General features: G+C 29.3%; 1 protein-coding gene across 2 annotated transcripts; it reads left to right on the top strand.

The window, feature by feature from the left end:
• The first annotated feature begins 1109 nt into the window (after positions 1-1109).
• On the top strand, positions 1110-21776 carry LOC119662925 (serine proteinase stubble-like). Of its 2 annotated transcripts, XM_038072579.1 has the most exons (7): positions 1110-1515; positions 12800-12976; positions 19812-20357; positions 20584-20761; positions 20889-21136; positions 21207-21256; positions 21320-21776. In XM_038072579.1, the coding sequence occupies exons 1-7, from the start codon at positions 1305-1307 to the stop codon at positions 21614-21616; spliced, it is 1707 nt and encodes a 568-aa protein (XP_037928507.1). In that variant the 5' UTR covers positions 1110-1304; the 3' UTR covers positions 21617-21776. The 2 variants fall into 2 exon arrangements, with proteins under 2 accessions (XP_037928507.1, XP_037928508.1); XM_038072580.1 differs by lacking the exon at positions 19812-20357.
• Positions 21777-26326: the final 4550 nt, after the last annotated feature.

Here is a 26326-nt window from a genome sequence, read left to right as displayed (position 1 = left end):
TGTGCTGCACAATATTAGCAACACTGAGTGGGGGGTATACGCAAAGGTAACACTTTCTTGCAGTGAGCAGAGATGATCATATAATTGTTGTTGTTGTTGTTGGTGTAAGTGGAATTATTTTTTAAATTTTAGGAATTTCGAAATATACATATATACTGGTACGTACGTACCAGTAAATATCACTCATTCATCCGCTATATGTAGTATATAGTGTTTGTGTGCTCCAATTTGTTTTAAATCAGTCAAAAGATTTTTTGTTGAATGAGACGATCTTTTCAGCACTCTTTACTTTTGGTTTTGGGTTTTGCAGAGGACTACATATGTACGTACATATCTACATGAATACAATGCTCCATGTCGTATAGAAAAATTTCAATTTTTATTGCGTTTCGAATCAGCTTTTGGATTTTTTGCTTTTTAACGATTTTGATGACTTGACTTACTTGTTCGTTGCGGGACTGAGACTAAGGCTGAGATACAGGCTTATATAAATACACTATTTCATACATTCGGTTCCATACACTGAAATCGCTGATATTGTTGTTGTTGTTGCTCTTGCTGAGGTTGTTGTTGTTGTTGTTGTTGGTGTCGCGAGGAGTACATAGTCACTCACTTCGCTGTCAATGAACGCTGTTACATTTCACTTTCGTTTCGTTATTAGCCAGCAAACAAATCAACAAATCAACAAATCACACATAACCAGAAAATAAGAAATAAGAAATAAGAAAATAAGCCGCAACATCGGCTTCAACGAAAGCTTCAAGTTTTTGTAAGTAAGCATGTAAGTTTTTGTAAGTACGATCGCATGCACATATGACTGACGTGATAATGAATTTTTAGCGGCGCTTTTATTAACTATTTTACTGTTACCGATTGTTGATCGAAGTGCGGGAAGCGCGTTTGCTTTTTCGATATCTGTTTGTTTAGGCTAATTATTATAAATTTTGTAACATTTAACAAAGAAAACTCGTTTAATTGTCTCACAGTTTCAGTTTAGTATTTGTGGTATTTGAAAAAAGTTGAAAAGTTGAAAATGTAAATAAGTTGCCTGTGTTTGGTGTAAAAATATATTGCGAAACATTAATTAAACGCCATTTTTGTTTTTGAATTTTTTTTTTTTTTTTTAAGAGGACGGTGCTATAATTTTCAGCCTCGTTACCTATCGCTCGGTTTATATATGGTAATTTCACAAACAGTTACCTTCAATTAATTGTCGAACGAACGGAACTTTCGTCACTTCGTGAATGTGTCGGTCGGATTTATAGTATTAATTTAATTTAGGGAATTGCAGATTACGCTGCAATATGTCAAGCCCTTTGAATCATGTGAACATAATTGAATTAAACTTTTTGAAATTATTTTTTCTAACCTCTGTTGTGTTTGTCCCAAATATCAGAGGTTACGACGCAGCGTCTAATTATAATGACGCCTATAATTATGTGATTACGCCAGATTTACAACAGGCAATTAAAGCGGGACTACCTCAAAAGGCTAAATTTTTTGATGAACTTGATTGTGAGTACCGAACTCGATATATATTTAAGCAATATTATTAAAAATGCATTTGAGAGACAATATAAACATATCAAAATAGTAACACAAAGTAAAACAACGCGCTTAGTGCTTTACATATTAAAATTGTGTGAGATTATTATTAATATTATTATTTTAATTAATATAGCAATGTCTAACTAGAAAGTTTTGTAACTCATATAGGTCTCGAACCCTTTGGAATATTGTTAGAGTATTTTCTTTATCTCCATTTGGTTTTAATGAATGACCACATAAGATTTATATAGTGACATGTCTCGCAACCTAAATCGTTTAGTAACTATGGCAAAGAGAGCGGGATTTAATATTAATGTTGTCAAAATAAAAGTTTTGTGCATTAATGCTAACAACTGTTGTCCTGAGGATATAGAGTCTTTCTGCTATCTTGAAAGCATCATATCAACAAATGTTGGATCCAGTGCTGATATCGAGAACCGTATTAAGAAGGCAAAACGAGCGTTTGGTCGTTTAATTAAACTCTGGAGATCATCTCAGTTATCGCGCCGAATTCAAATACGAATATTTAACTCCAACATAAAATCTTGCCTTCTATATGGATGTCAATCCTGAAATACTCCCGCCTTTAAGTCACCTAAGCACCTATAAGAACTGAAATCAAAAAACGCAAATGGGACTGGGTCGGTCCCATTTTTAACCATTTTCAGCTCTATCAATTACTAGAAAAGGAACGCATCTTGAAATTAATTCTATTCCAAGAGAGATAGATAATAATAAAATAAGTTCTCATTCATTTCTTTTATATTCTTCAAAGCTTAATATAATTGCCAGGAAAAATATAAGTTTAAAAAAATTATCAAACTTTATGCTATCTTTAGATTATTGCACTTAACTGGACAAATATTTAGCTATATGTGTCATTTTTTATACAAAATCTACACACAAAAAGCACATAAAATATGCTTAACAGGTTCGATAAGTCTAAGTGTAAACATAGTTTAAATAATAAACATAAACTGAACATTATTGTTCAAAATTTGTGGTGATATATCTTTTTCAAGTGTTTCGCCGATGCAATTTCTTTTTCTTGATTTTTAGGATCCATTTATTTATTTTATAATACTATATATGTATTAATTGTGCTGTTTGAAGTTTCATGGTAACGATTTAAATCCATTAAACGAGTATCGTTTTGTAAAAATTTTGAAACGGTTTTCATCTATTTTTTAAGAGTTTATAACATATTGAAAAAATCATTAGAGTTCGAATTAAAAAACGTTAAACTAGATAATTGCTCTTCATTAATTTATTAGACTCTAGTGTTAAAATTATTGTGATTATCTAATGCAAAACAGTTTTAGAAGGTGCTCAACAATACTAAAACATAATATAGTATTGAAATGGTGGTAAATGATTTTCTTCATGAATAGATAAAGACACAACAGATGGATATTCGTGCAGCGTCTGGAATCAGAACCATAATTCTGTTCTAAAGGCAGCTATATCTTAAATTCAAAACACAAATTCAAATAAAATAAATATAGCATTTTCACGAGTAGTACTATAATTGGACCGAAGCATTGTCAACAGTTTTTTAATTGAGCGAAATCGGTTAATTATGTCCTATTGAATCATATCCAAGATTTTTAGACTGTTTATAAAGGAATTTAATTACAATTAGTTTTGGATTAATACCGATTTAGAAGAACTATTTTGAGATCAAATAGTATAATAAAAGTAGTTTGTAGCATAATTTTTTATATGTCAAGGAACACGTCGCAAATTTTTCTTTTGCTATTCAATATTGTACATTTATCAAATGTAAAATGTTTGTTAATGAATTACAAATAGATGTGAATGGTGATTTCTTTTCTTTTTCCTAAATTATTAAAGTTTTATGTGATAAAAAAAGTGATATAATATAATAATACTAATTATATAATTTTAAAATAGTTGATTGTACTCATTAAAATTTTATACATACATAGTCACATAGTCATAGTTCCATCCTAATAAACATAATAATAATATCCTATAATAATTGATATATGTAAAATTAACGTGATAAAATTAAAATAAATTAAAAAACTTAATTATTTTTGCCAAAAGCACCAAAAAGACGCTTTACATATAGTACGTAAAAATGTGCATAACAGATGTCTCTGCAAAAAAAAAGCTTTGAAATAAAAACAGGAAACCTCAATAATTAACTTTCAATTCGTTGAACTTGTATTTTCAAATAAAGCTATAGTTTCTCGTTCGCTCGTTCTAATTTAAAGCACGGCAAAGAAAAAGTGACAAGTGATAAAAAACCTGGAACTTGAACATTGAAAATTTGTGCAGCCTTGGCTACTTGTGGAAAAACACGATTACTTACCACGTTTTCTTGGTCAGCCAAATTTCAATAAATTAAATAAATTTTTGTCCTTGTCTTTCCTTTGCTATTCGAATCCTCCGAAAATAAATTAAGATCAACATAAATTTAGTAAAACAGACTTAGAGGTTAAGGTTAGTACGCTACATATGGTAGTTACTATGTAGATGAAATAAATAAATGTCAGCTAATAATGCATCTTACGCTACTACAATTAGCCTTTATAAATATTATCATAAAGAATTTTATCTTAAATCATTATTTCAATATGTCCACAGTTTACCTTAACCAAAAAGAGAACTAAAAGATGAGACCCAAGTTAAAACAATTTAACTTGTTAAAATAATATAATATAGTATTTTATTAAGTTCAATGCCTATCGTTATATGTGACTATAAAACATGTTGAAGTATAACATATAATAATATATATTATTAAATTATTTTTTTAAATTTTGTTACTCTAGAACAAATATCTATTTAAAATATTTTTCTAATCGAATTAAATTTTAACATATAGACATCTAATCATGTGGTTATAATCTGAAAACCTTTCTATTATTTTCTACCGAAAAGAAATCTACCAATTTCTGGATTGTAAAAAATCTGAAATTCATATAATTATTCCTTAAATATGTTTAACTGGCAATATTTTAATAACTTTGTTGCTATGTTATTATTTGGGGTTGAGAAGAAAAATTTTGTTTAATATATCGGCTTAAATAACTTACAATCCTGCCTCCAATTTCCGCAATAAAAACTGCATTTATTTAGTGCTATTTGGGATATATAGCATGACTAGAGGTTATGTGTTTCTGAGAGATAGTAATAACTGAGCATGGAAATGGAGAGAAAATTAACTTTCTATAAATCGTTCGAATGCATTGAAAAATATACAATTTGTTAATTTTTAAAATGAGATTCAAAATTTAAATTTGCATAGAAATGTGCGGAATATGTAAGTACGCCTTCTCGGATAGTATTTTCTAGTTTTACTTTAACAAATGCTTTCATTAAATCAACAAAATAGGAGTGCTGAGTAATATACTAACTTAAATTATCGCATAGCAAAATCAAAATATATTCTAAAATATGTTTGGAACACCAGAATTTCGAAGGCAATGGGCACATGGCCGAGTGTTTTCCAAACTGAAATCCACGCAATCAATTCAAGCAAGATCCAATGTCCTCAAAAAACTGTCTGGCTTGAGAAATGTTATTTACTTTGACAGCCACGCTGCTCTTAAAGCTTTGTTTTCTTGGACTTTCAAGTCGAAGCAGGTCCTTGAGTGTTATGAGCTCCTACAGTTACTTGCAGCTCAGAATAAGGCAAGCCTTTACTGGACTCTGGATCACGGCAGTTTTGGGAAACGAACAAGCTGTTGAGTTAGCCAGAACTGCATCAAATACTGCTTTCACAAGCCCTCAACCTTTTTGTGGGTTAAACTAGGTCATTACAAGACAAATTGTCATTGAGAGGGATAATCATATGTGGTTGGAGTACTGGGAAGACTTCCCAGGACTAAGACAAAGCAAAGCACTGATAAAACCGTACTCCTACAAAAACATTCTTAAATTCTCAAAATGTAATTTAAGGTTGATAACGGATTTCATTACAGGTCACTTGAAATATCACCTTCATAAACTACGATTATCTACTAATTCGGAATGCAGATTATGCCTCGAAAATGAGGAAACGACCATGCACATTCTTTGTGACTGTCCAGCTTTAATAACGCACAGAAGAAACTTATTTCATATGGAATTTCTGTCACTAGAACAGATTAAGATTCTCTAGATTTAGTTCTGGACTTTGTTTACAAAGCTTTAAAGGGTTTTGTGTAATCAATAGTATGGCTCTTCTGGCCGTAGTACCGACTGTTGGGTGATTTCACGTTAAAACTTTAATATGATTTACTGTCTCTAAAGAAAAACTTTGTTTTACCTTAACAGCGCACCAGTTCAATGTATCAATAAAATTAATCGAACACATTATGAGATACTACCACATTTAACATATTCAATAAATTTGGCTTCGAATCTTTCCAAGTTTGAAAAAATGGCTTCTGGGAATAAATTTTAATCGGACTTATATGTCATCTCTATAATAATGAATAAATGAGCTCTCCAAAAATATTATTTTTCCGGAGGTACAAAAAATTTCAATATCGTTGGTATTTAACTATTGGTTAAATACAGCTCAAATGGGACTTTATCAAAAAAAAAAAACAAAGGAAGCAAAACCTTTTTTTTTGTATTTATTTCTGACTACTTACACAGTACTAGTATATTTATAGACAAGATTTAATTTATAGGTTGCTGAGTTTTGGATCCAATATCTATGTAGAATACCCATTTACCTAACCATGGCAACTATTAGTAGGGAGGCGTCGAGCGTTGAAGGAGAGATTTCTATAGATTTCAGATAGAAATATATTTTAATAATACATGTATATTCTATAATGCTACTATGTAAGCATAAATCTTTTTTCTCAGTGTTTAGTTGATCATTTTAGTGGATCATTTGCATTGCAGACTAAGCCTTGCGAATTTAAGAAGGAAAAGCAGAAGACAAATATACATAAATGAAAACAAAAAATAAAAATGTGTAAAAGCGACTTTACAAGAAAATTAAGCAATTAACAATATGGCGAAAACAGTGATAGCGAGTTTTTCTACTTTTTTTTTGTAAAAGCAGCAGCGTTTTTCATTTACCGTCTTTCGGTACACAAAATTTGGATACGAAATTAATTTTTAGTTCTGAAACGGCTTTTAAGCAACGTAGATCGGCGTAATGCGCCAGCCATAGTTTTTCGTGAAACTTTCATTTTTCATTTCAAAATAATTTCATACTTTTTTTAACTTCTTTTTAACTTTAATTTTTGAATATTAAAAGAAAATCAGGATGTTAGATATATATTAACTTTCGACTGTACGCCATAAAATGCTATCAGATAACTGTTGGGTATGAATCGGTTGTGAAGTGTGCAAAAAAATGCAATATGTGATCATCAAACAAACGAGAGTAAAATAAGTTTACGATTGGAGTGAGCTGTGAAGGAAAGTGAAAGCGCCCGATGAAGGAATTCAGAGCTCTTTTCACTCCATTAGTAATTCATCAGTAATTCATCAGTTTAATAAATTTATATTGTGGAATTAATAATAAAGAAAATAAAAATAATTTTTAATAGTGAAATTCAAATTCGGTTCGGTAAATAAAAAATGTCGAATATTACAAGAAAACGTTTACTTAAAAAAGACACCTGGCTCAGAATAAGTCATATTATTTTTCTATTTCTAATTAATATTAGTTGTAGTTACTCGTATCGGTATCCCACACCTCAGCAGGAACACGACATGCTCATACTGAAGACACTTTCACGGCGGGGAAGCACAGGATTTTACAATGAAAACTCCGTGATGGATATGCTCTCAAGAAGTACAAAATATAATTTTAATAAACATAAACATTTTGTATGGCATTTTGTATTAACAATTAAGTTATTTTAATGTAAACCATCACTAATCAATCTAGATAATTTTGGATTTAAGAAAATCCATCAAACCGAAAATTTTCTACCAAAAGTTAGAGTTCTAACAAGAAATTGTTTTCAGTTAAATTATACTATTTCATTTAATTAGTAAGCTTTTTATTTAAATTAATTACATATGTTTCCATTAACAGCTACTAAGTAATATACTTTCTCCTAAAGATACTTTCGACTCCTAAAGAGTCGATATGGTTCAAAACTAGTACCTTTAATATAAAATTACTTTTCATTAAATTTGTTCGAACCAGTTAGTAAACAGACAGTTTATTTTAAAAAAAAATCAATTTAACACTAAAAAAAGCGAAGAATATTAAATAATAATTTATTTTATGTAATAAAAACATATTAAATTTATTTAAAATTATTTAAATATTTTATTTAAAATATTAATTGTTGTCTGCTTGTTGAAGAATTTGTGATTGTGTTTTAATGTTTTTAAAAAATTAAATATAATTTCCAGTCAGCAACTCGATAATAATAAAAAGCAAGAATCTTAATGTGAAAATAAAAATTTTTACTTGTGCTCTGCGCAGAATGAAACTATAAAAAATCAAAGCTGCCACAGTGGTAGCCGCAAAACTGAACTTTCGTATTGTTGGAGAACTACTCGTTAAATTTTTTGATTTTCTTCTACACGTGTAGAAAAGTTTTCTTTTTGTTCTACATGTATTCGCAAGAAAATGTCTTCTACAAAGTGTTTCTGTTCCTTTCAGAGATATATTTAGGATATCATTTTTTTGTATGAGTGATAATATATGAAAACTTTATATTTAATTGATTTGCTTTAATATGATTTCATTTTCAAGAAGAGAAATTGTATAAAAACAAAAAGAATCGATATAATAAAATAAAAAATTATAGAAAATTGAATTAAAATGAAATATTAATCGCTTAGAATTTAGTTAAATTATATTAAAATAAAAAGTGCAAACAAATATTAATTGAGAAATTTATATATAAAGTCATTAGTGCAAATATGAAATATTATGAGTGTCCTTTAATCTGTTCACCCTTAAATGAAGTGCATTCTTCATTATTCAAAGTATGTGTTCTCTTCATACTTCTAAAATTTGTGCGAAAATCGAATGTAGTTCGAATAATTGAATTTTTTTTTAACTTTGAAAATTACAACAGTTTGACTTGCACTGTATAATTGTTTAAACGAAGCGAAGCGACTTAAAAAGTAACTGTTTTGTGAAAGGAGCGTTTTAAAAATATTGGTGTCGCATATCGCAACCTTGTGCTCAATAGACGAAAACGCTGTGGTCGGATATTGTCCAATAGTGCGTAATAAATTCGTTGGTACTATGCGTAAAATAAACGTTACTTAACTTAGCGTCTACGTAACCTACACTTTAACAAGATTATTTCATACACTTTCACTTTTTCACTCACTAACTCATTAAAATTTTAGTATGAAGACAAAATTCGAAAATAATTCGAAAATAATACGTACTTGCATTTGAACATGAAAATCTTCTTAAGATTTTTGAAACTATGATTTGTGTATGGATTTCATTGAAGTATTGTGAAGAAAATTAATAGCAAAGAACGAGCGGGTAGCCCAATGACTAAACTGGCTAGTTTTTGGAGTGAATTGTGCATACACAGGGCAAAGGACCAAGCACTCTAGTTCCTTATTCTTAGTTAACTTTAAAGTTAATTTTAATGTTAAATCACAAATAATAATAAATATGCATTCACTCTCACTCTTCAATTTAAGACATACAAAATTCGCAGTCTAAGCAATAGATATTTGTATTCGAACATAACAATCTTCGCAAAGCCTATACAGAGGTTTTGAATCAATTTAACTTCTTGGAGCAGATTTATACACTTAAACAAACATGTTTAAAAACATGTTTAAGATGAAATAATTGTTAATGTTAAAATATTAATAAACATGTTCGCGAACATGTTTAATCATAAACTGCACAGGGTTGCATCGGATCAATTCATAAAACGACTATATTGTCTGCAATTGAACATACCCAATAATCACAAGTACAATATATGTTGATTTGAATTAGAATTCAAAAAAAATTAAAATATGTTTTCAAAACGAAAAAAAATTTAAATTTCGCATTAAAGTGAGCAAATAATTGTAGAATTGTGGTTATTCAAGAATTGTGCTCAGCAAAAATAAATTCAAGTATTTACGCAAAAATGTTGCAAGAACTGCGAAATCAATCTTATTCTTTTAATTTTTATAAAATCACAACAGCTGATTGCAACAATAGGCCTTTTCTTTTGAAGCATATCACAAAAGAATAACCGCCTATTTAAAAAATAACTTATGAAACAACAACACTGCTGGCTTATATAGTCCACTTTTTTTGAAACCACTTAACTAATAAGCAGCTCAAATCTTATGGTTGCCAAGTGTTGTCCACTGTGAACAATTTTTGGAAATAAAGTACAAGTATGTAACTATCAACAAATATTTGACAAATAATACGTAATTCTTTTTAATACACTGATATTAAAAAATTATACTCAATTCTTAAAAATTTATTCACAACCATGTAAAAAATAAAATATTTAACTTTAAATTTTATTACGTGTTTTACGTATATAACCATATATTTCCAGTTCTTCCAGAGTTGCCATCAAAAGTAGTGGTTATCTTATGTTGTTCTTCTGCGATATGCTTGCAAAAGAAAAGACCTAATGTAAATAAAATGAAACGTCAAAGTTAACATGTGTAGTCTTTTTAAAACGAAAAGTTTTCGCAAAGAGTTTGTACATAAAACATGTTTAGCCAAGATCTATTTAAAAAGACCTTAGGAGTGTTAAGTGTGGATGGCATAAATAATTATTCGAGATGTCGAACGATATCATATCATATATGTATGTTATATATATTTGCATGTTACAGTGATCTTATTAAAATGTGTTGTACTCTATACTCTACTCTTTCTTTTTTGCATTTTTTATATGATATACAATATGTTTGTGAGAGAGTGAATTTACTATTCCCTGTGTTAGAATTAAAATTAGAATTCGAATTCTTAAAAAATTTATTACTATTTAATATTCCTCATTCCCCAGCTGCATAAAAGAGATTAACATTTTTGTATTCATGGCATGCGTGGTATACTGTTACGTGTGACTTAAAACGTAATTAATTGCAATTAATTTAATTAACAACAATTTATGGAAAAATTTAAAAACTTTTTATTGGTTGTTTGTTGTTGGTTGTTGTATTTATATAATATTTAATATATTAGCAATATATATGAAACCATTTCATTTTTTTAATAAAAAGTAATTTAAAAATACTAAAGTTTTCAAATAAAATTAACATTTCATATACTTGGGATGATAAAGAAACTTGTATCATTTGATTTAGTTTCACTATTTTACAAGTAAACCGGTCGATTCTACACTAAAAATAAAAAATAGTGTAATCCCTTATATTAAAAGCGAAACTATTTTAGTGGTTTTGAGTTTCCTCTTAAATAAAATTCACAACTTCTATTTCAAATTGGATAATAAATCTTACAGCTAAACAAACGATATGTTGATAGGTTCACCGATTTCGCCTATAGTTACCGATATTAATATGGAAAAATGTTAGAAAAAATTATAGATAAAGTAGCTAAAAAGCTTAAGTTATTAACAAAATATGTAGACGGAATATTTACTGTAATAGAGATGAAAGGTATGAGGGTACGCCAAATATATTAAATCAGAAAAGAAAACTAAGAAAAATTTAGTGATTAGATAAAGCAATAAATTGAAAATAAATTGGATCAAAAAGACACCAAAGCGGGATAATATACAATTCTGTACATTCTTTTCATAAAAGCCGGACTTGATTGAAGATATATTTTCAATTTTTTACGTTGAAAATTAAAAAAGAAGATATATACTATTCAAATTACTTTCTCAGAAAGACTATTTTTTAGTAAAAAAAGTGAAGAGAGTAGGTAAAACTAAATGTGACCTCCAACTAAAAAAATATGTTCCTGGGACACATACATTCGGTCTCTTCAAAAACTTAAATAAACTAAAATGTTACATTGGAGATATATACAAAACCATTTCTTTTATAAAAAAAAAAATAGCAATTGATGAAATGGATGAGATTATGGCGGTGACGAACGTAACGTATGACGATGGTAATATATTAATTAAACAAACACTAAATTAAGGACCCCAATCGGTGGTTATAACCATGCAACAATGAAGAAATTAATACCTAATACTCGGAAAATATTAGGAGCTACTCGATGACCCACTGGTGTAAATTTACAGATTTCGAATTCAATACATGAAATAAAATTTATTTATTTAAATTTTTATAAAAAATATGTTAAATTATTAAATAACATAAATGACAACATCAGTTGTGATCAGTGTTAGTTTATATGTGAATAAAGCTTACTTTGTTAAGTCTACACCCTGAACATGTGTAGCCCATCTTCAGGTAGTCAAATTTTAATAGAATTTTATAAAATTAACTGAAGAAATGCTTTTAAGTAATCAATTTTTATATAAATTATAACTTAAAGTTTACTATTTGCTATTAATCTTAATATTGTCAATTCTTTCGAATTAGAATTTTTTGATTTCACGCTAATAAATTAGTGTTGAAAATGTTGAATGTTGGTGCAATGTTGAGGCCTTATATTTGCTATATCCAAATTTCTAAATCAAGATCTTACAATTTTTGACGTCTCACGTAAGATGTGTGTTATTCAATGTTTTTCCAACTTATTTTTTCAATTTCCTATCTTAGTTGTATTATTTGTTGAAAATAGAGATTTGAATCAATCGATTAATATTGTGCATGTAATTCCATCAAACATATTGCATTATTTCCCTATTGTTAATATGTCCGATACTGTTTGTGGAGTTCCATTTCTTTAACCGACAACTTTTTTGTACAGCATCATTGTGTGTGATCCAATTATAATATACGCTTTAGGAACGGATCGAATTTATTTCGTTATAGCAATGATAGATATTCTTTAATTACATATGATTAAAGAATTACATATGATAGTTAATATACTTCATAACGGCACAAGCCGTTTGACACATTTATGCTGCCAAAAGTTAGAACGGGGTTAGAATTAATCCTGCTTTACTCTTCACTTTAAGGTTGAATGGCATATAACTGTGGATCTAGACTATACACACCAACATCGTAATGTGTAGGACATATAAAAATAAATATATAAAAGTATATGTAATACTAAGTATAAACAAGATGGAGAAGAAAACATCGCTAATAAGAAAACATCGCTATCCTTTTTATATATTTCACATTACATATTAAATATTACATATTATAATATAATCTTTAGTATATTATGTCTATTATTATAAACATTACTTTATATAACTCAATATTCCAGTGATTCCACAATCTTGCCGATTTCGTGGCCATAAATTTGAATGTGGACTTTCGATATCGTGTGTACTTGGTGGCGGCAAACCGCTAGATCTTTGTTCTGGAGGAATGATATGGTCGTGCTGTGTTGATAAAGAGCTCAATTCAGAAGATACATACAGTGGTCAAGTAAACACAACAAGTGAGTATAAAAACAAAACAAAAGAAAATAAACGAAAATCTCTAAAAATTAGATCTTAATATCTTAAGAGATATGTTATATGAACATAAAATAAAAGTTTGTAAAAATGTTCCATAAATCTCGGTAACCATGGATTATATTGTCTGTATTGTATTTTAGTGAAACTACTAAACTACTAAATAGTTTATTTGAGTCTACATGTTAATCTTTGTGGTCTAGGATAGCATTTGAGTCGTGGAGGACAAACAACAAGAAATTACTTAATTAATTATACTATGGGAAACTTCTGTTTCCGGAAGTTTGCAATTCGCAAATATGGTACATCAAATGATAACACGGGTATTTAAAATATTTTTATTTAGTTTAGAGTAATATATGTAAACTAAAATGTGTGGTTTAAGTCTTGACTGAACTTTTGAAACCACATCCGATTAGTTTTTAACAATAATTTTTTTAAAATTGCATTAAATTTAGTAATGCATTTTGAACACTGGAAACATCGAATTAATAAGTCCTACGGTGACAGCTAATGAATTTTTCTTATAATTAAATATCAAAAACAAACAGGACCCGCTCAAGGAGAACAATTTCAGGGCGCCATTTTGACTGTAAAAGTTAGGCAAATATAAATATGGTGAATGCTTAATTAAGTGTTGCAAAACTACAGGGTTGATCGCTCAAAAAATTATTAATGTTGAACCAAATTAGTGGCATTAGGTGGTTCTAACAATCGCAGTTATCACCAAAATAGTTGAGCCTTATATGAGGGGCATCAAAGCATAAATGTATTCTAGAATTCATCTATATAATTTACAAGGATTCTATGTTCCATGTTGTTGCTTCTCTCTATCTTGTTGATACTGATAAAACAAAAGCCGCTAATGTCTTCAACATATTATTTTTTGAACATCTACTTCTTGATGGGAAATACCTTTAAAACATACATATTAAGGTTCAATGTTGAAGGCGTTGGGTGATATTGGATAGGAAACTGAGATAGAAGATTTAAAGCGTTTAAGAATTCATTTCGGGGACATATATGAAGACTAGCTAAGCATAGGTAAAAAACAAAATATTTATTACCAATTAAAAATCATTATCATTTTATTAAAATTATATAAAAAAAAAAAAAATAAAATTTTTGTTGTTGTAGTTCACTACTGTTCGAAAAACCTCATTATCATTTTAATGAATTTTAATAAATTACATTAAGCATGTAAATTTTCTTCGTTGATTAATTATTTAGGATAAAATAGTAAATTCCATTATTTCATTAAAACAAGTTAATTTAATCAAATGGTTTTGATTTAGTAGATTTTGATTTAGATTTTTTTTTAGGAATCTTTAATCAGATTTTTGCTTCTATGAAACTATTATCGGTGCAAGAAAACATGATACCGAGACTACAATAGAGGCTAATTTTAGATTCATAATAACACGACATAGCGTTAGAAGCAGAAAAGGAACCTCTCATACAAGTTGAACCCATCAAAAATATAATAAATAATAACCCAACATATAACATATATAATGTATAACAATACACTTAAATACCATGTCTTAATAAATACTATTAAAATACTATAAGAATTTGAAATGTATTTTATTCAATGGTGATTCTGTTGACATAAATTTGGTAGAATTAGCCAAGAAAATTATGGCAATTTTGGAAAGGATGCCTAAACAATATTTATCTTAAAAAGAAAGTTAAGTTTTACTCCAGACCTAAATGTTACTCCAAAAATGTTGCAAATATTGCTAATTAATAGCAAATTAGTTTAACAAATAATGAATAGGTTATATATATAATGGATAGGTTCCAACTATATTACCGTCTGTTGAGTTTGAAATCAAATTGTCTAAAATTCACGTGCCAGCGTGATGGAGGCAGAATTATCCATATCCCTAGAAGTGTATTTATTTACTCAAAGGAACGTTTTATTCCTTGTTAATTTCCAAGCTCTTCACAAAGTTCAGCCCATGGTTTTTAATATGTAGCACGTGAAGCCAAAGGTGTAAGGTAGAGATCAGTGTAATGCAAGAATTAGTCTCTTCACGACTATATAGCATAGATAGCTTTACGACTAAAGTGTTATCTCGGTCTTCTATCCTATATCATGAGGTTAGATGAAGATATTTTTTAAATCATTTTTACTATTATATACTACAGTGTCATGTGATGCAGTGTCACTTAGAAAATATTGAAAATAAAATATATTTATCTTCATTTGAAAGATTTTTGTATATTGTATGCTTAAGAGGTGGTAGATTGCCTTTTTTCAGGTGACGTTAAAGAGTGCTAGTGTGGGCGCTGGAACAAATTCTGTGAGCAACGTTGTTCGTCCGAAAGAAATTTTTGAACCGTTCAATAATTGTATTTTGTGGGTGTCTCTATCAAAGTGGATAAAATTATATGCCAAATACTTTGAACGCAAATAAAAGTGTTAAATTAAAGATCATAACTTTTCAGTGGTAATGATATTTGAACTCACAATATAACTAGTATTATTTCTACTCACAACTAGACCCTCGTACTATCGCATAGTATCAGATGGATCATACATTTGTATTTCTTCTTCCACAATTTTAGTTATAAACTCTTTTGTGATGATATAAAGTCAGTTTTAAAAATGATGGATTTTAATAAAAGAAAGTAGAATTCGTCTTGACAGAGTGAATAATTCTCTGAATATACAAGTTATATATGTAATTACAAAATCATATACATATATTTCATGTGTACATAATACACATTAAGGTTCATCCGTAAGTAATAAGTTAACCTTTATATAATAAAATCTTCACTATTTCGACGAATTTCAACCACAAAGAGTTATGTAATTTTATATAATTTAAGCTACGGCGCTGGGTATTGCTTCTGCGTTGTTGGTGTTCGCTGTGAATTATAAAACGTATTACAGTTTTGCTCTAATAATTCTTTTTAAAATTTTCACAACCTTTGTTATTTAGTATTTCTTTAAGGAAATTAAATATGTACAAATAAATTTAAAAAGATTGTTTACCTTTGAATGTGTCCGCGAGTGTGTGAATAATGAATAAAATGTGGAAATGTGAAAATGTGGAAATGTGGAAATGTAAGTGTAAAGAAACTGCTTAGCAGCGGAAGTCGTTTGGGTTTTCTGTAAAAAGTTTATGGTTTTACTTTCTTTTGCGACTTTTGTATTCAAGTGTAAACGCTGCACTTCATTTTCCGCATCCGAACAACCGAACAAACGAACAACCGAACAAACCAACAACCACACGAAGTAATCAGACTTATGGTGTTAATAATAATAAACTTGGATGAGTTAGTTCCAAAGGTGAAATTTTGTGGCTTTTTTATGTGAAAAGCTTCTCCATTCAAAAAGTCACATAAAACAAACGCTGCTGAGATACTGTTATAAAAGTCTCACACTTTATTTTGCAATTAAAAGATTTTTTAAGCGTAACTATAAAAGTATGCGCATTAGCAGTACAAACGGATTGAAAAATGAACTGACATTTAAAACAAAAATAGCTACTTTGTGGCTCAGTGCGGGTATACTAAGTAGATTTTTAATTTCATACTTTAATGAAAGTACACAATTACAACTTATGAAAAATCTTAAACAAAACCCTATAAGTAGTTTCTCTGGTATATACACAGAAAGCTGTCTTAAACTGACAATCTAACTAACAAACATCTGTCTTAACTGTGCAATGTTGTTAGTCCCCACTTTTCATTTTTTACTTCATTTCATAACCATAACCATCATTTCACTTCATAACCAGTTCTCTTCACCGAACAGAATATCGACAGAGTCCTGGCGCTGCCGCTCAAACTTACACTTTATATAAACAGTTTCACATAAATGTTCAGTTATTTCTTAGTTTAAGCACGACTTAAACGACTTATGAATTATAATGACAATAGACATTTTCGAATTAGAACCATTTTCTAATTCGGAAATGTTCGGATCTGTTCTAATTTCTGAACGTTATTTTGCTTATATAAATATAAAGAAATACGTTTATTTTCATATATATAGATTAGATGGATTTTGAAAGTGTTGAGAACTATGTCACCATGTCCCTGAGAATCCCCTGAGAATTACTGTGACAAACCCACTTTAGTTCTATAGGCGTTCTATAGCAGTTAAAAATGTCATTATGTCCCTTGGAGAGATGTTGTCTATTTCTGTTATAAATGGATAGGTTGATAAATACTGAAGTCTGAGTCTGGTAAAACTATTACAGATCACAGTGACACAGAATATGTTCTGCTGTTTTCTATTTTTCTTGACAAAGTCTGCAGCTATCGTCCCTTGTAATATCTAGATACGATAGATGTTTTCGGTGAATTTCGATAAATGTGCAGTGAGAATACCTGTGACAAGTCGGAACCTTTTCTGTTTAGCATTAATAGCTCCCTAGTTCTGGCTTTTAATCTATTCGACATAAATTCTTTAGGTTGTCTGCAGGCAATCACATTTTCCCAATCAATCTAAACTGCTTTTTCTAGTCATTCATTAATTTTAAGTTTGAAAAAGTTCAATGAAGGATCGCAGAATGGTTTTGGCCCAATATAATACGCGTATAAGGCAGCCTCTATTATTAGTTTCATATAATTATAATAAATCTATATAATTGTTTTGTTTGTAGAAACCCCTGATAATTGTTGGTTTAGATTGATGGTTGAAAAAACAATATCAATACGTAGGGCCGAAAAGTTGATAGTGTTCTTAGGGAGAAAGAACTTACTTCTTTTAGTACTGTCTTAGGTAGTCGCAGAAGAAGAGATACGAGTTTAGTGACTCCCCTTTTTCACTTTTATTTTGTTGCTAAGCAATATACTACAAAATACAAAAAAAAAATTAAACTTGAAATTGTAATTTGAAATCATTGAATGCACGACAAAATAAAATTCCAGTTTCCAGTTCATACAGTATCTGCTTTATATCCAAATCCACAAAGATTTCAACCTTAATCTATTAGATGCTGTTCATTAAATATAGCCCAGGTTAATGAAGGGATGTCCTCTTCCACATTGCTTGAGGTTTTCAATCATATTTTGTACCTCGTGGGCTTTCAAACAGCCCAACTTTTAATAATTCTTCATTCGAAATTGTGTTAAGCCATTCTATTCGGAGAATACGTTAGATTTGGCTTTGTCTAGATGTTGTAGTCTCGGGTACCACTTTAACAATACATCTGTGTGTGTCATAACGATTGTTATTAGTTTGATAAAAAGGTTTTATATAGGACTTCAAATGTCCTTTTTTGAGGTATTGTGGGTTGAAAGGAAAATATATGAATATACATCAAATATATAAAATAATAATAAAATGATCGGCATTAAAACAGGTCGACAACTTTTATGACTTATTAACTTATTTAGTGTGTTCGGCTTCTCCATTCTCATATATCAAATTTGGTTAGTGCTCCCACAACTTGATCACTCCACCAGAAACACGGTCCACCCCAAATACCTTTCTCTCTGATGCATCTTCATCCATTCTCACGACATGACCAAGCCAGCGAAGCCGATGTTAATTCGCTGAATTGTATCAATATCGTGATAAATCTCGTAAGCTCGTGGTTATTCAGATGCGGTAGTCGTCGCCAATTCGTAGAGGATCAAAGATCTTACGAAAAGTTTTCACTCGAAAACTCTCAATGCTGCTTCATCACTCTGTGATAACGTCCAAGCTTCTGCGAACTATTATGACCAGAGCAGCAAAATATTATATAGATATGTATGTGAGAATATGGTATAATATAAATCCACCTTCAATTATATATACTTTTTCTTAAATGATTAATTTTAAAATAATTTATTCATTTATACAAAACTTGTATTTATATTTGTTTAATATGCAAGACCTTTTTAGACGGAAATGGTCTGATAAAAAGGCAACTCCTCATTATGGGGCACCGATTCTTAAGAATCTATAAAGTTTAATCTGTCAATTATCTTAAAATAATATTAAGTAAAATTAAAGATAGTTGGGAATTAAATATTCAGTATTAATAAGGTAATACAATGAAAAGTACGGAGTGTTATAGCTATAATGATTTCCATGAGTTGAATGTATTACATCGTCTTACCTAGTACACTAACAATTGAAAGAAACTATACTTTAAATTTGCAGTGAAGTGTATATGCTCCCTGTGGACTTACACCTATATTTCATTCAATATTATAAAAGTCTAAGCTTCCTTATGGCAGTTTTGTCTAGTTTATGCTATAAGCCATTAATTGAATTGCTGCGGAAACGATAAAGTTTGAACTTCACTGAAAATCACTCAAATGAAATTAATTGTCAAATCAAACTGTTTTGTTCAAATTTGTATCGGAACATTTTAGAGATATTGGTATTACACAAGGGAAATGTTGTTTCCATCAAATAAAATTATAACTCTCAAACTGTAGGTGTAAATTTAACATTCTGTCTCCATACACACGAAATTCGAAAATTATATGTACATATTCGCGTTCGAATATAAAAAAATTGTCGAATTTTGACGTGTTGATATATAGTTAGAAATCTACAATTTAGAATTTAAAGCTGAATCAGAAACACCTATTTTTACCTCTAATTGTAGCTAGTAGGCACGAAAAAGATATGTATCAAACTTTCTATGAGACTACTTTTGCAACCGCTGAGATATATGTTTATTCATGAATGAATAAATAAAACTAAATTGCAGGTTAAGCATTATTTAATGTCGAAATATCACCTATTATAATTAATTCTTAAGTGTAATAATGTGAATTAAAAATTATGATAATATTTTTAGAGATAAATTCCCAACAAACTGCTTAGCGCGATCTATTATATTTTCATTTCCTCAGGTGACATTATCCATTTGCACGACATATATCCTGAATTAGCGAATCACAACAAATATAACAGCAATGGTAATCTCGTCAATGCAGGCATTAGTCATGCTACGCTTAATTCTGCTTCAACACAAAATCATGCTCATATGTACTCATCACAAAATACGCCTTTAGTGTCGCCACAAACGGTGTTAGATGCTATAAGTAATCATCCTTACCAAATAACACCATCCCAACACTCCACAAATCGCCCTCATACCCATCTTATTCCCTACAAACCAAATAATTATCGCCCCGCATCTTATGTGAATGATTGGGAGCATGAAACAAATCAATTGGGAATCGGTACCGTTTCCAATAATGGCATAACAAGTCAAGTCGACACTTTCGTAGATACTGACCGACCCAATCATGTGGCCAATGATAATCCTGCCATATTGTTGCCACATCCACAACCTTTTGCAACTGGAAATGTTCTCGATTTAAATGCTGGTGAAGCTGCAGAAGATTACAATAATGGCGGACTATACAAAGATGGAATCTACCGTCCTGTTCCGGGTACAAAAATTGATAAACTATCTACTTTCTTTGATTTCTTTGATTTTCATGCTTTATTGCACATTCAGTTTTTAAGCTTCCGCATATTATATCACTTGTTTTAAATTTTTCCCTTTTACCTGCACTGCATGTGATTTGGTCAGCACTTATCTATATTCTGAGTTTATTACTTCTTGATCAATTCTTTATATTTTATTTCAAGAATAATTTTATTTATTTTCGAAAGGTTGCGGCGAGGTGTTTACACGTTCTAATCGAATTGTAGGAGGACATTCCACTGGGTTTGGCTCACATCCTTGGCAAGTAGCCCTAATAAAAAGTGGGTTCCTATCCCGTAAGCTCAGTTGTGGAGGCGCTTTGATATCTAATCGATGGGTAGTGACAGCAGCGCATTGTGTAGCGACGTGAGTTATTAACCTTTATATGACTTTTTTATTTAACTCCATTTTATTTCTTTTACAAATTTTATTTATTTCGTAATATTAAATAAATATATGGTAATCCATTATTAATTGCAATATTAAATTTCAGCACAACTAATTCAAATATGAAAATACGCCTTGGTGAATGGGATGTTCGCGGTCAAGAGGAACGCCTTAATCATGAAGAGTACGGAATTGAGCGAAAAGAAGTTCATCCCAACTACAATCCTGCTGATTTCAAAAATGATTTGGCACTAATACGATTAGATCGATCTGTGGTTTATAAACAACACATAATACCGGTTTGCTTACCGCCCGCAGCTACAAAGCTGGTTGGTAAAATGGCTACTGTTGCAGGTAATGACAAAGTTGTGATACATTTTTGTAATACTGAACTAAATTTACTTTAAAATTGATGGATGAACAGGCTGGGGACGTACAAGACACGGGCAAAGCACAGTACCATCAGTTCTTCAGGTTTGTCCTACTATCCTCTTGTTTGTGGCTATCTTGGAATAAATTTTTTTACTCTAATATTAGGAAGTTGATGTGGAGGTGCTCTCTAATGATCGTTGTCAGCGATGGTTTCGTGCTGCTGGACGCAGAGAAGCAATACATGATGTGTTTTTATGCGCAGGCTATAAAGAAGGAGGTCGCGACTCATGCCAAGGTGACTCGGGTGGACCGCTTACTCTAACACTGGATGGAAGAAAAACTCTTATAGGCCTTGTGTCCTGGGGAATTGGTTGTGGCCGTGAACATCTTCCTGGTGTTTACACTAACATACAAAAATTTGTTCCATGGATAAACAAAGTTATGTCAAATGACAGCTTTTGATGTTTATCCCTTCTCGTATGTTGCATCCACAAACGTGCAATGTACAAGAATTTGTATTCGACCCAAATGCATCCAAGTTGAAAATAGGTTAATGAGACTTTGGATCTCGAACTTTTAACCAATGAAGTGCAGTGAAAGTGCAAATATTATTGTATTTGAATATTTTATACCACATTAAGTATTTTATTTATTTTCTATAATTAATTAGTTTGTTATTAAGTTATTTTATATTGTTAAGAAAGAGTGTGAAAGTCATTAAATAAATACATATAAACAAGAAGTAATTATTATTAATAGTTTACACTACTTTTAACAGACTACAGCATAAAGTAGTACTCAATGTCTATGGTAAATGACGATTTATTTGTACCGTCTGCTGGGGTATTTATAAAATATTGACTAGTTTAGACCAGAGGCAGACTAAAGCAAAAAATGATCAAATGAATCATGTTTTTAGAAATCATATAAGAAATATGTACAAAATTAGCAGACATTAAATATGAAAAAACTAGCACTAACAGCACTTTTCTGCACTTATAAAATTAAACAGTTAATTTTAAAGCTATTTAGAACACTTTAACTACTCACTACTAGCTACGTGTCATATTAAATTGATTAATAGGTAAGATTTTTATTTACTTAACTTCAATATCACATTTGTGATAATGGACATCCTGGTAACCGGTGTTAGTCATCATTGAAAATCAGCTTTTTAAGAATCATATATGTAAAGAAAACAACCATTATCTTGATTCGATTAAAAAAAAGAAAAAGAAAATAAATAGTGAATATACATTTTTAAATCAATTACGAAACTATAGCGTTCTTTACTGAATTCCGGGCACAAATTTAATTTTTAATTTGATCAAGATAATTATCCAAAATAGTAAGCAATTATAGTGCGGGCTCGTCTTCTTTAGAACTGCAAAAAAATTGTTGAAGTACCACAATTCCTAGCTACGAGCCTTAAGTCTCGACTTAATTTTCATTAAAAGATTATGGATTTTTTTGAAGGAAAAGTAGCTGAAAGGTGAAAAATAGAAAAATAGAACTTGCAGAAGCGGATTTTGGTTTTTGAGTTTTAGAAGATGAGAATGTAAGTGCGGATGTTTTAAATTTAAATAAATTGATATTAAAAAACCGTTGGTGTTTTCTATTAAAAATTATTTATTTATTATTTATTTGAATTAAAAAAATAACTTTTATTAACTTTATTTAGAAGGAATTATAACGCTTTTATGTAAAAAGCTATTTTTAACTGCTTGGATTCAAATAAATGACAATATAATATATATAAATATTGAAGATGATCCAAATCTAATTAAATTCTGCATCAGAAGCGCATCGCTTTTATCTATTCACGATTAATTGCGAAGTGCGCGCAATCGTACGACTTTCAAGCATTTACTTCAAAGCACTTAAAATAAAATTTTGGGAAGAAATATTAGCATTGCCTTTTTTAATGAAAACCTCACAATATGTTTCTGCTCTCACTCTTTTCGCAATATATTTATTTATTTTATATTAGATGTTATTTTGGTATTTCTGTGCATTTCGTTTTATAAATCGCACTCACGCTCTGAAAGTTCTTATCTGTTTAGACTGTTAAACTCTGTAGGTTTACAATTATTTGATTTTATGTTATTTATATATATTTTTTATATATGTATATATAAATTTTTCAATTTATAAATAAATAATAAATGAGTAATGATTATAAAAAATTGTTTATTATTACTTCTTATCGCGTACATATGTAAGTAAATTTTCAGCTTAATTTTTGTACTAAAAAATTATTTAAAATGAATTTATTTAATAAGTTCTGTAATTGCTATTATTTTTCAAATTTTTTTTCTTTAAAATGTAAACAATAAACATATGATGGCCTGCCTAATTCACAGTAAGAAAAATGCTATTTCAATGTACTTCAAACTGTACGCGATGCAGCGCTGCCACTGCGTGCAGAATTTTTGTCCGCTTCAAGCAATGGATTTTAAATCGATGTACATAGAATATTTGCATATGAAATTTGCCTTTTGTGAACTTTTCGTTTAATAAGTAAATTGGTTTCTAAAACTTAGATTTTTATACAAATAGTGTAGCTTAACGGTATATTTATATCAACAAGGAAAAGTAATTAAACAGGTAATTGGTCATTATTCGCGACTTTTGCTTGAATTTAGTAATTATAATATTCTGTTTAAAATATAAATGTATATATATGTATGTGGGATTTTTAGTTATTTTTGTTTAAAGTAATGTGAATTTATTACAATTAAAGTCATTATATATTACTACTAATATTATTACTATTATTTATTTAGAGCAGTACTAAAATAAAATTAAAGTGAATTTAAGTTACATTATTCTACAACTCTCACATCTTTTTACCCTCACCTACCGTCAAATAACTTCCTCGCTGTACTACCTATCCTACCTCAATTTACTAATGCTGTCACCTTAACCCTAAGATTATTAGTTTTATCAAGAAGTATAAATGAAAAAAAAAACAGCAATTGTGTAAAACACAAAGAAATAAATAAATAACTTGTTGTCGGTTGTTTTCATGTAAAAATTTCTAAATTTAAAGATCGATATCTCGAAAACTAGACTATATTGTTTAAAATAGCTGCATTTACTAATATCGGTTTTAAAATGGATATACCAGAAAAAACAAAACGTTTTAAAAATTCATTATCGGCCAAAGAAATATCTTAGAAAGATATTTCTTTGGCCGATTTTAAACAGAACAGAACTATGCGAATATTCTTACCATTGAAATTATTTATATGTTATAGAAGTTTTCAGCAGAAATTTCCAAGTGTAACTTATTTTATACTCCCGACATTGGCACTACTGTTTGAAATTTTATCCTCAATGCTCAAAGCAAGTGTTTAGTGCACTGATTTTGGGCACTTAATATTTGTATACGTAATTTACACGAAAAAAAAAAATCATAAAGAATATAACAAGTGAAACTTGTTGACATTCTTCACGTACTCCTAAAATTTTTTGTATATATTTATATGTACTATATACATATATTTAAAATATAACATTTTCAACAATTTTGCATATTTTTAAAATATTTAATTTCCACAATTTTCAAATTTGTGAAATTTTTTAAATTTGCTTGGATTTTTGTTTCCAATCTTTCGACACATGACTGGAATATTCATTGAAATTTCCAACTAAGGTTCACAATAAATCACTTAATGTTTTGGTAACATTTTTTTCTGGAGTCGCTAAAATATTTGGCCACTTCATCCTTAGGTACTTAGATAGAAAAAGTAGTGTTGTTGTTTTGCATACAAATTAGCAACTTTAAGCAAGCAACTTGTTGTTTTTTTGTAACACTTAAAAGTTGCCGAAAGCACCTATTAGTTATGTTAAATGTTATATTATCTATAACATTAGTTATTGTTTGCTTGAGTGTTTATTTATTATTTACAAACTGTTACTTTTATTTATAGGAACGCATAAGTTAGTTTTTTGTGGTGCAATGCATACTTAATATTTTTTATTTTTATAGCTCTGGTTAACCAATAAACCTGCGCTTTTTAATATATTAAATTTCCTTACTGCAAAATAATACACTAGGTGTGACACTCACACACAAATTTTTTGTATCAGTGTCACATCCAGTGTGTAAGTGTCACATCTAATAATTAAATATCAACTATGTAATTAACAACTATTAACTATTGACAATTTCAAAATTTCAAACAAAAGACAGATATCATATATACTCATATCAATTAATCAATTGGTGAAGATTTTTCAAAAAAGTGTTAATAGCGACATCAATACTTGCCAAACCTATAATAGTAATATAATACTTGATATAATTAACATATAATAGTATGATAGTATGTATAATATTAGCGGAATTTTTAAATATTAAGCTGTTACACAGACTTTTTCAAGAGTTTTCATATTGCTCCATAAAGATCATTACGAAGGTTTCAGACAATCAATAATTTAAACTTGCATCTTTGCTACTTATTATAGTGGCAGTACGATCTAATAAATTTTTTGTTCGTAGAAGAACTTACCTTAAACTTCAGACGTGGTATGGAATTGAGATGAATTCAGAAATCTGAAGTTGGGAGTTTAGCAATAATTTTGCTTTTTTAATTGCAATAATAGAGCAACCAAGATTAATAAATTTATTAAATTTTTATGGTTTGTTGCTGTTAAAAAATAAGTAAAAACCTATTAGTTCTAAGAAGACTGAATAGCAATGCTTTTGATGTGTTGATTTTATAATTGCAAATTATGGGAAAATGTATAAAATATTCTAATCCAGATCAAATGTAATATTAAAGATATGTAACTGAAGACGTTACTAGACGATATGTAACTGAAGACGAGCTTACCAAAATAAATTCAAACATAACATATTCCTTCAACTTTCTTGGTTGATTCTTAGTTTATGCACTCATTAGCATCAATTAAGTTCTTATAAACTAGCATATAACTTTTGTTTCTAACTTTAATATTAGTAAGCGTTAGAGATAAAATTATTTAAGCATGAAAGAGACTAAAAATAATATTTCGTTTAATAAAGAATCATGTCAAGTTAAATGTTATTACAACTATGCATCCTACCAATTTATTGATATTAAAAACATATATGTGTGAAAAATGTTTAAAATATTTATTTTCTACAACTTTTGTCTCAAAAAGTTTTTTAATTCCTCTCATGGA

This window comes from Teleopsis dalmanni, unplaced genomic scaffold, assembly GCF_002237135.1.
Source record: "Teleopsis dalmanni isolate 2A unplaced genomic scaffold, ASM223713v2 unscaffolded_contig_0013, whole genome shotgun sequence".
Lineage (NCBI taxonomy): Eukaryota > Metazoa > Arthropoda > Insecta > Diptera > Diopsidae > Teleopsis > Teleopsis dalmanni.
This window is presented reverse-complemented; position numbering and strand designations above follow the sequence as displayed.

Excerpts from the sequence above, each read along its gene's own strand:
- LOC119662925 (XM_038072579.1), top strand. The coding sequence starts at position 1,305 with ATGTCAAGCCCTTTGAATCATGTGAACATAATTGAATTAAACTTTTTG. Across the intron at positions 20,358-20,583 it reads AATCTACCGTCCTGTTCCGG|GTTGCGGCGAGGTGTTTACA; the intron begins GTACAAAAATTG and ends TATTTTCGAAAG. Across the intron at positions 21,257-21,319 it reads CAGTACCATCAGTTCTTCAG|GAAGTTGATGTGGAGGTGCT; the intron begins GTTTGTCCTACT and ends CTCTAATATTAG.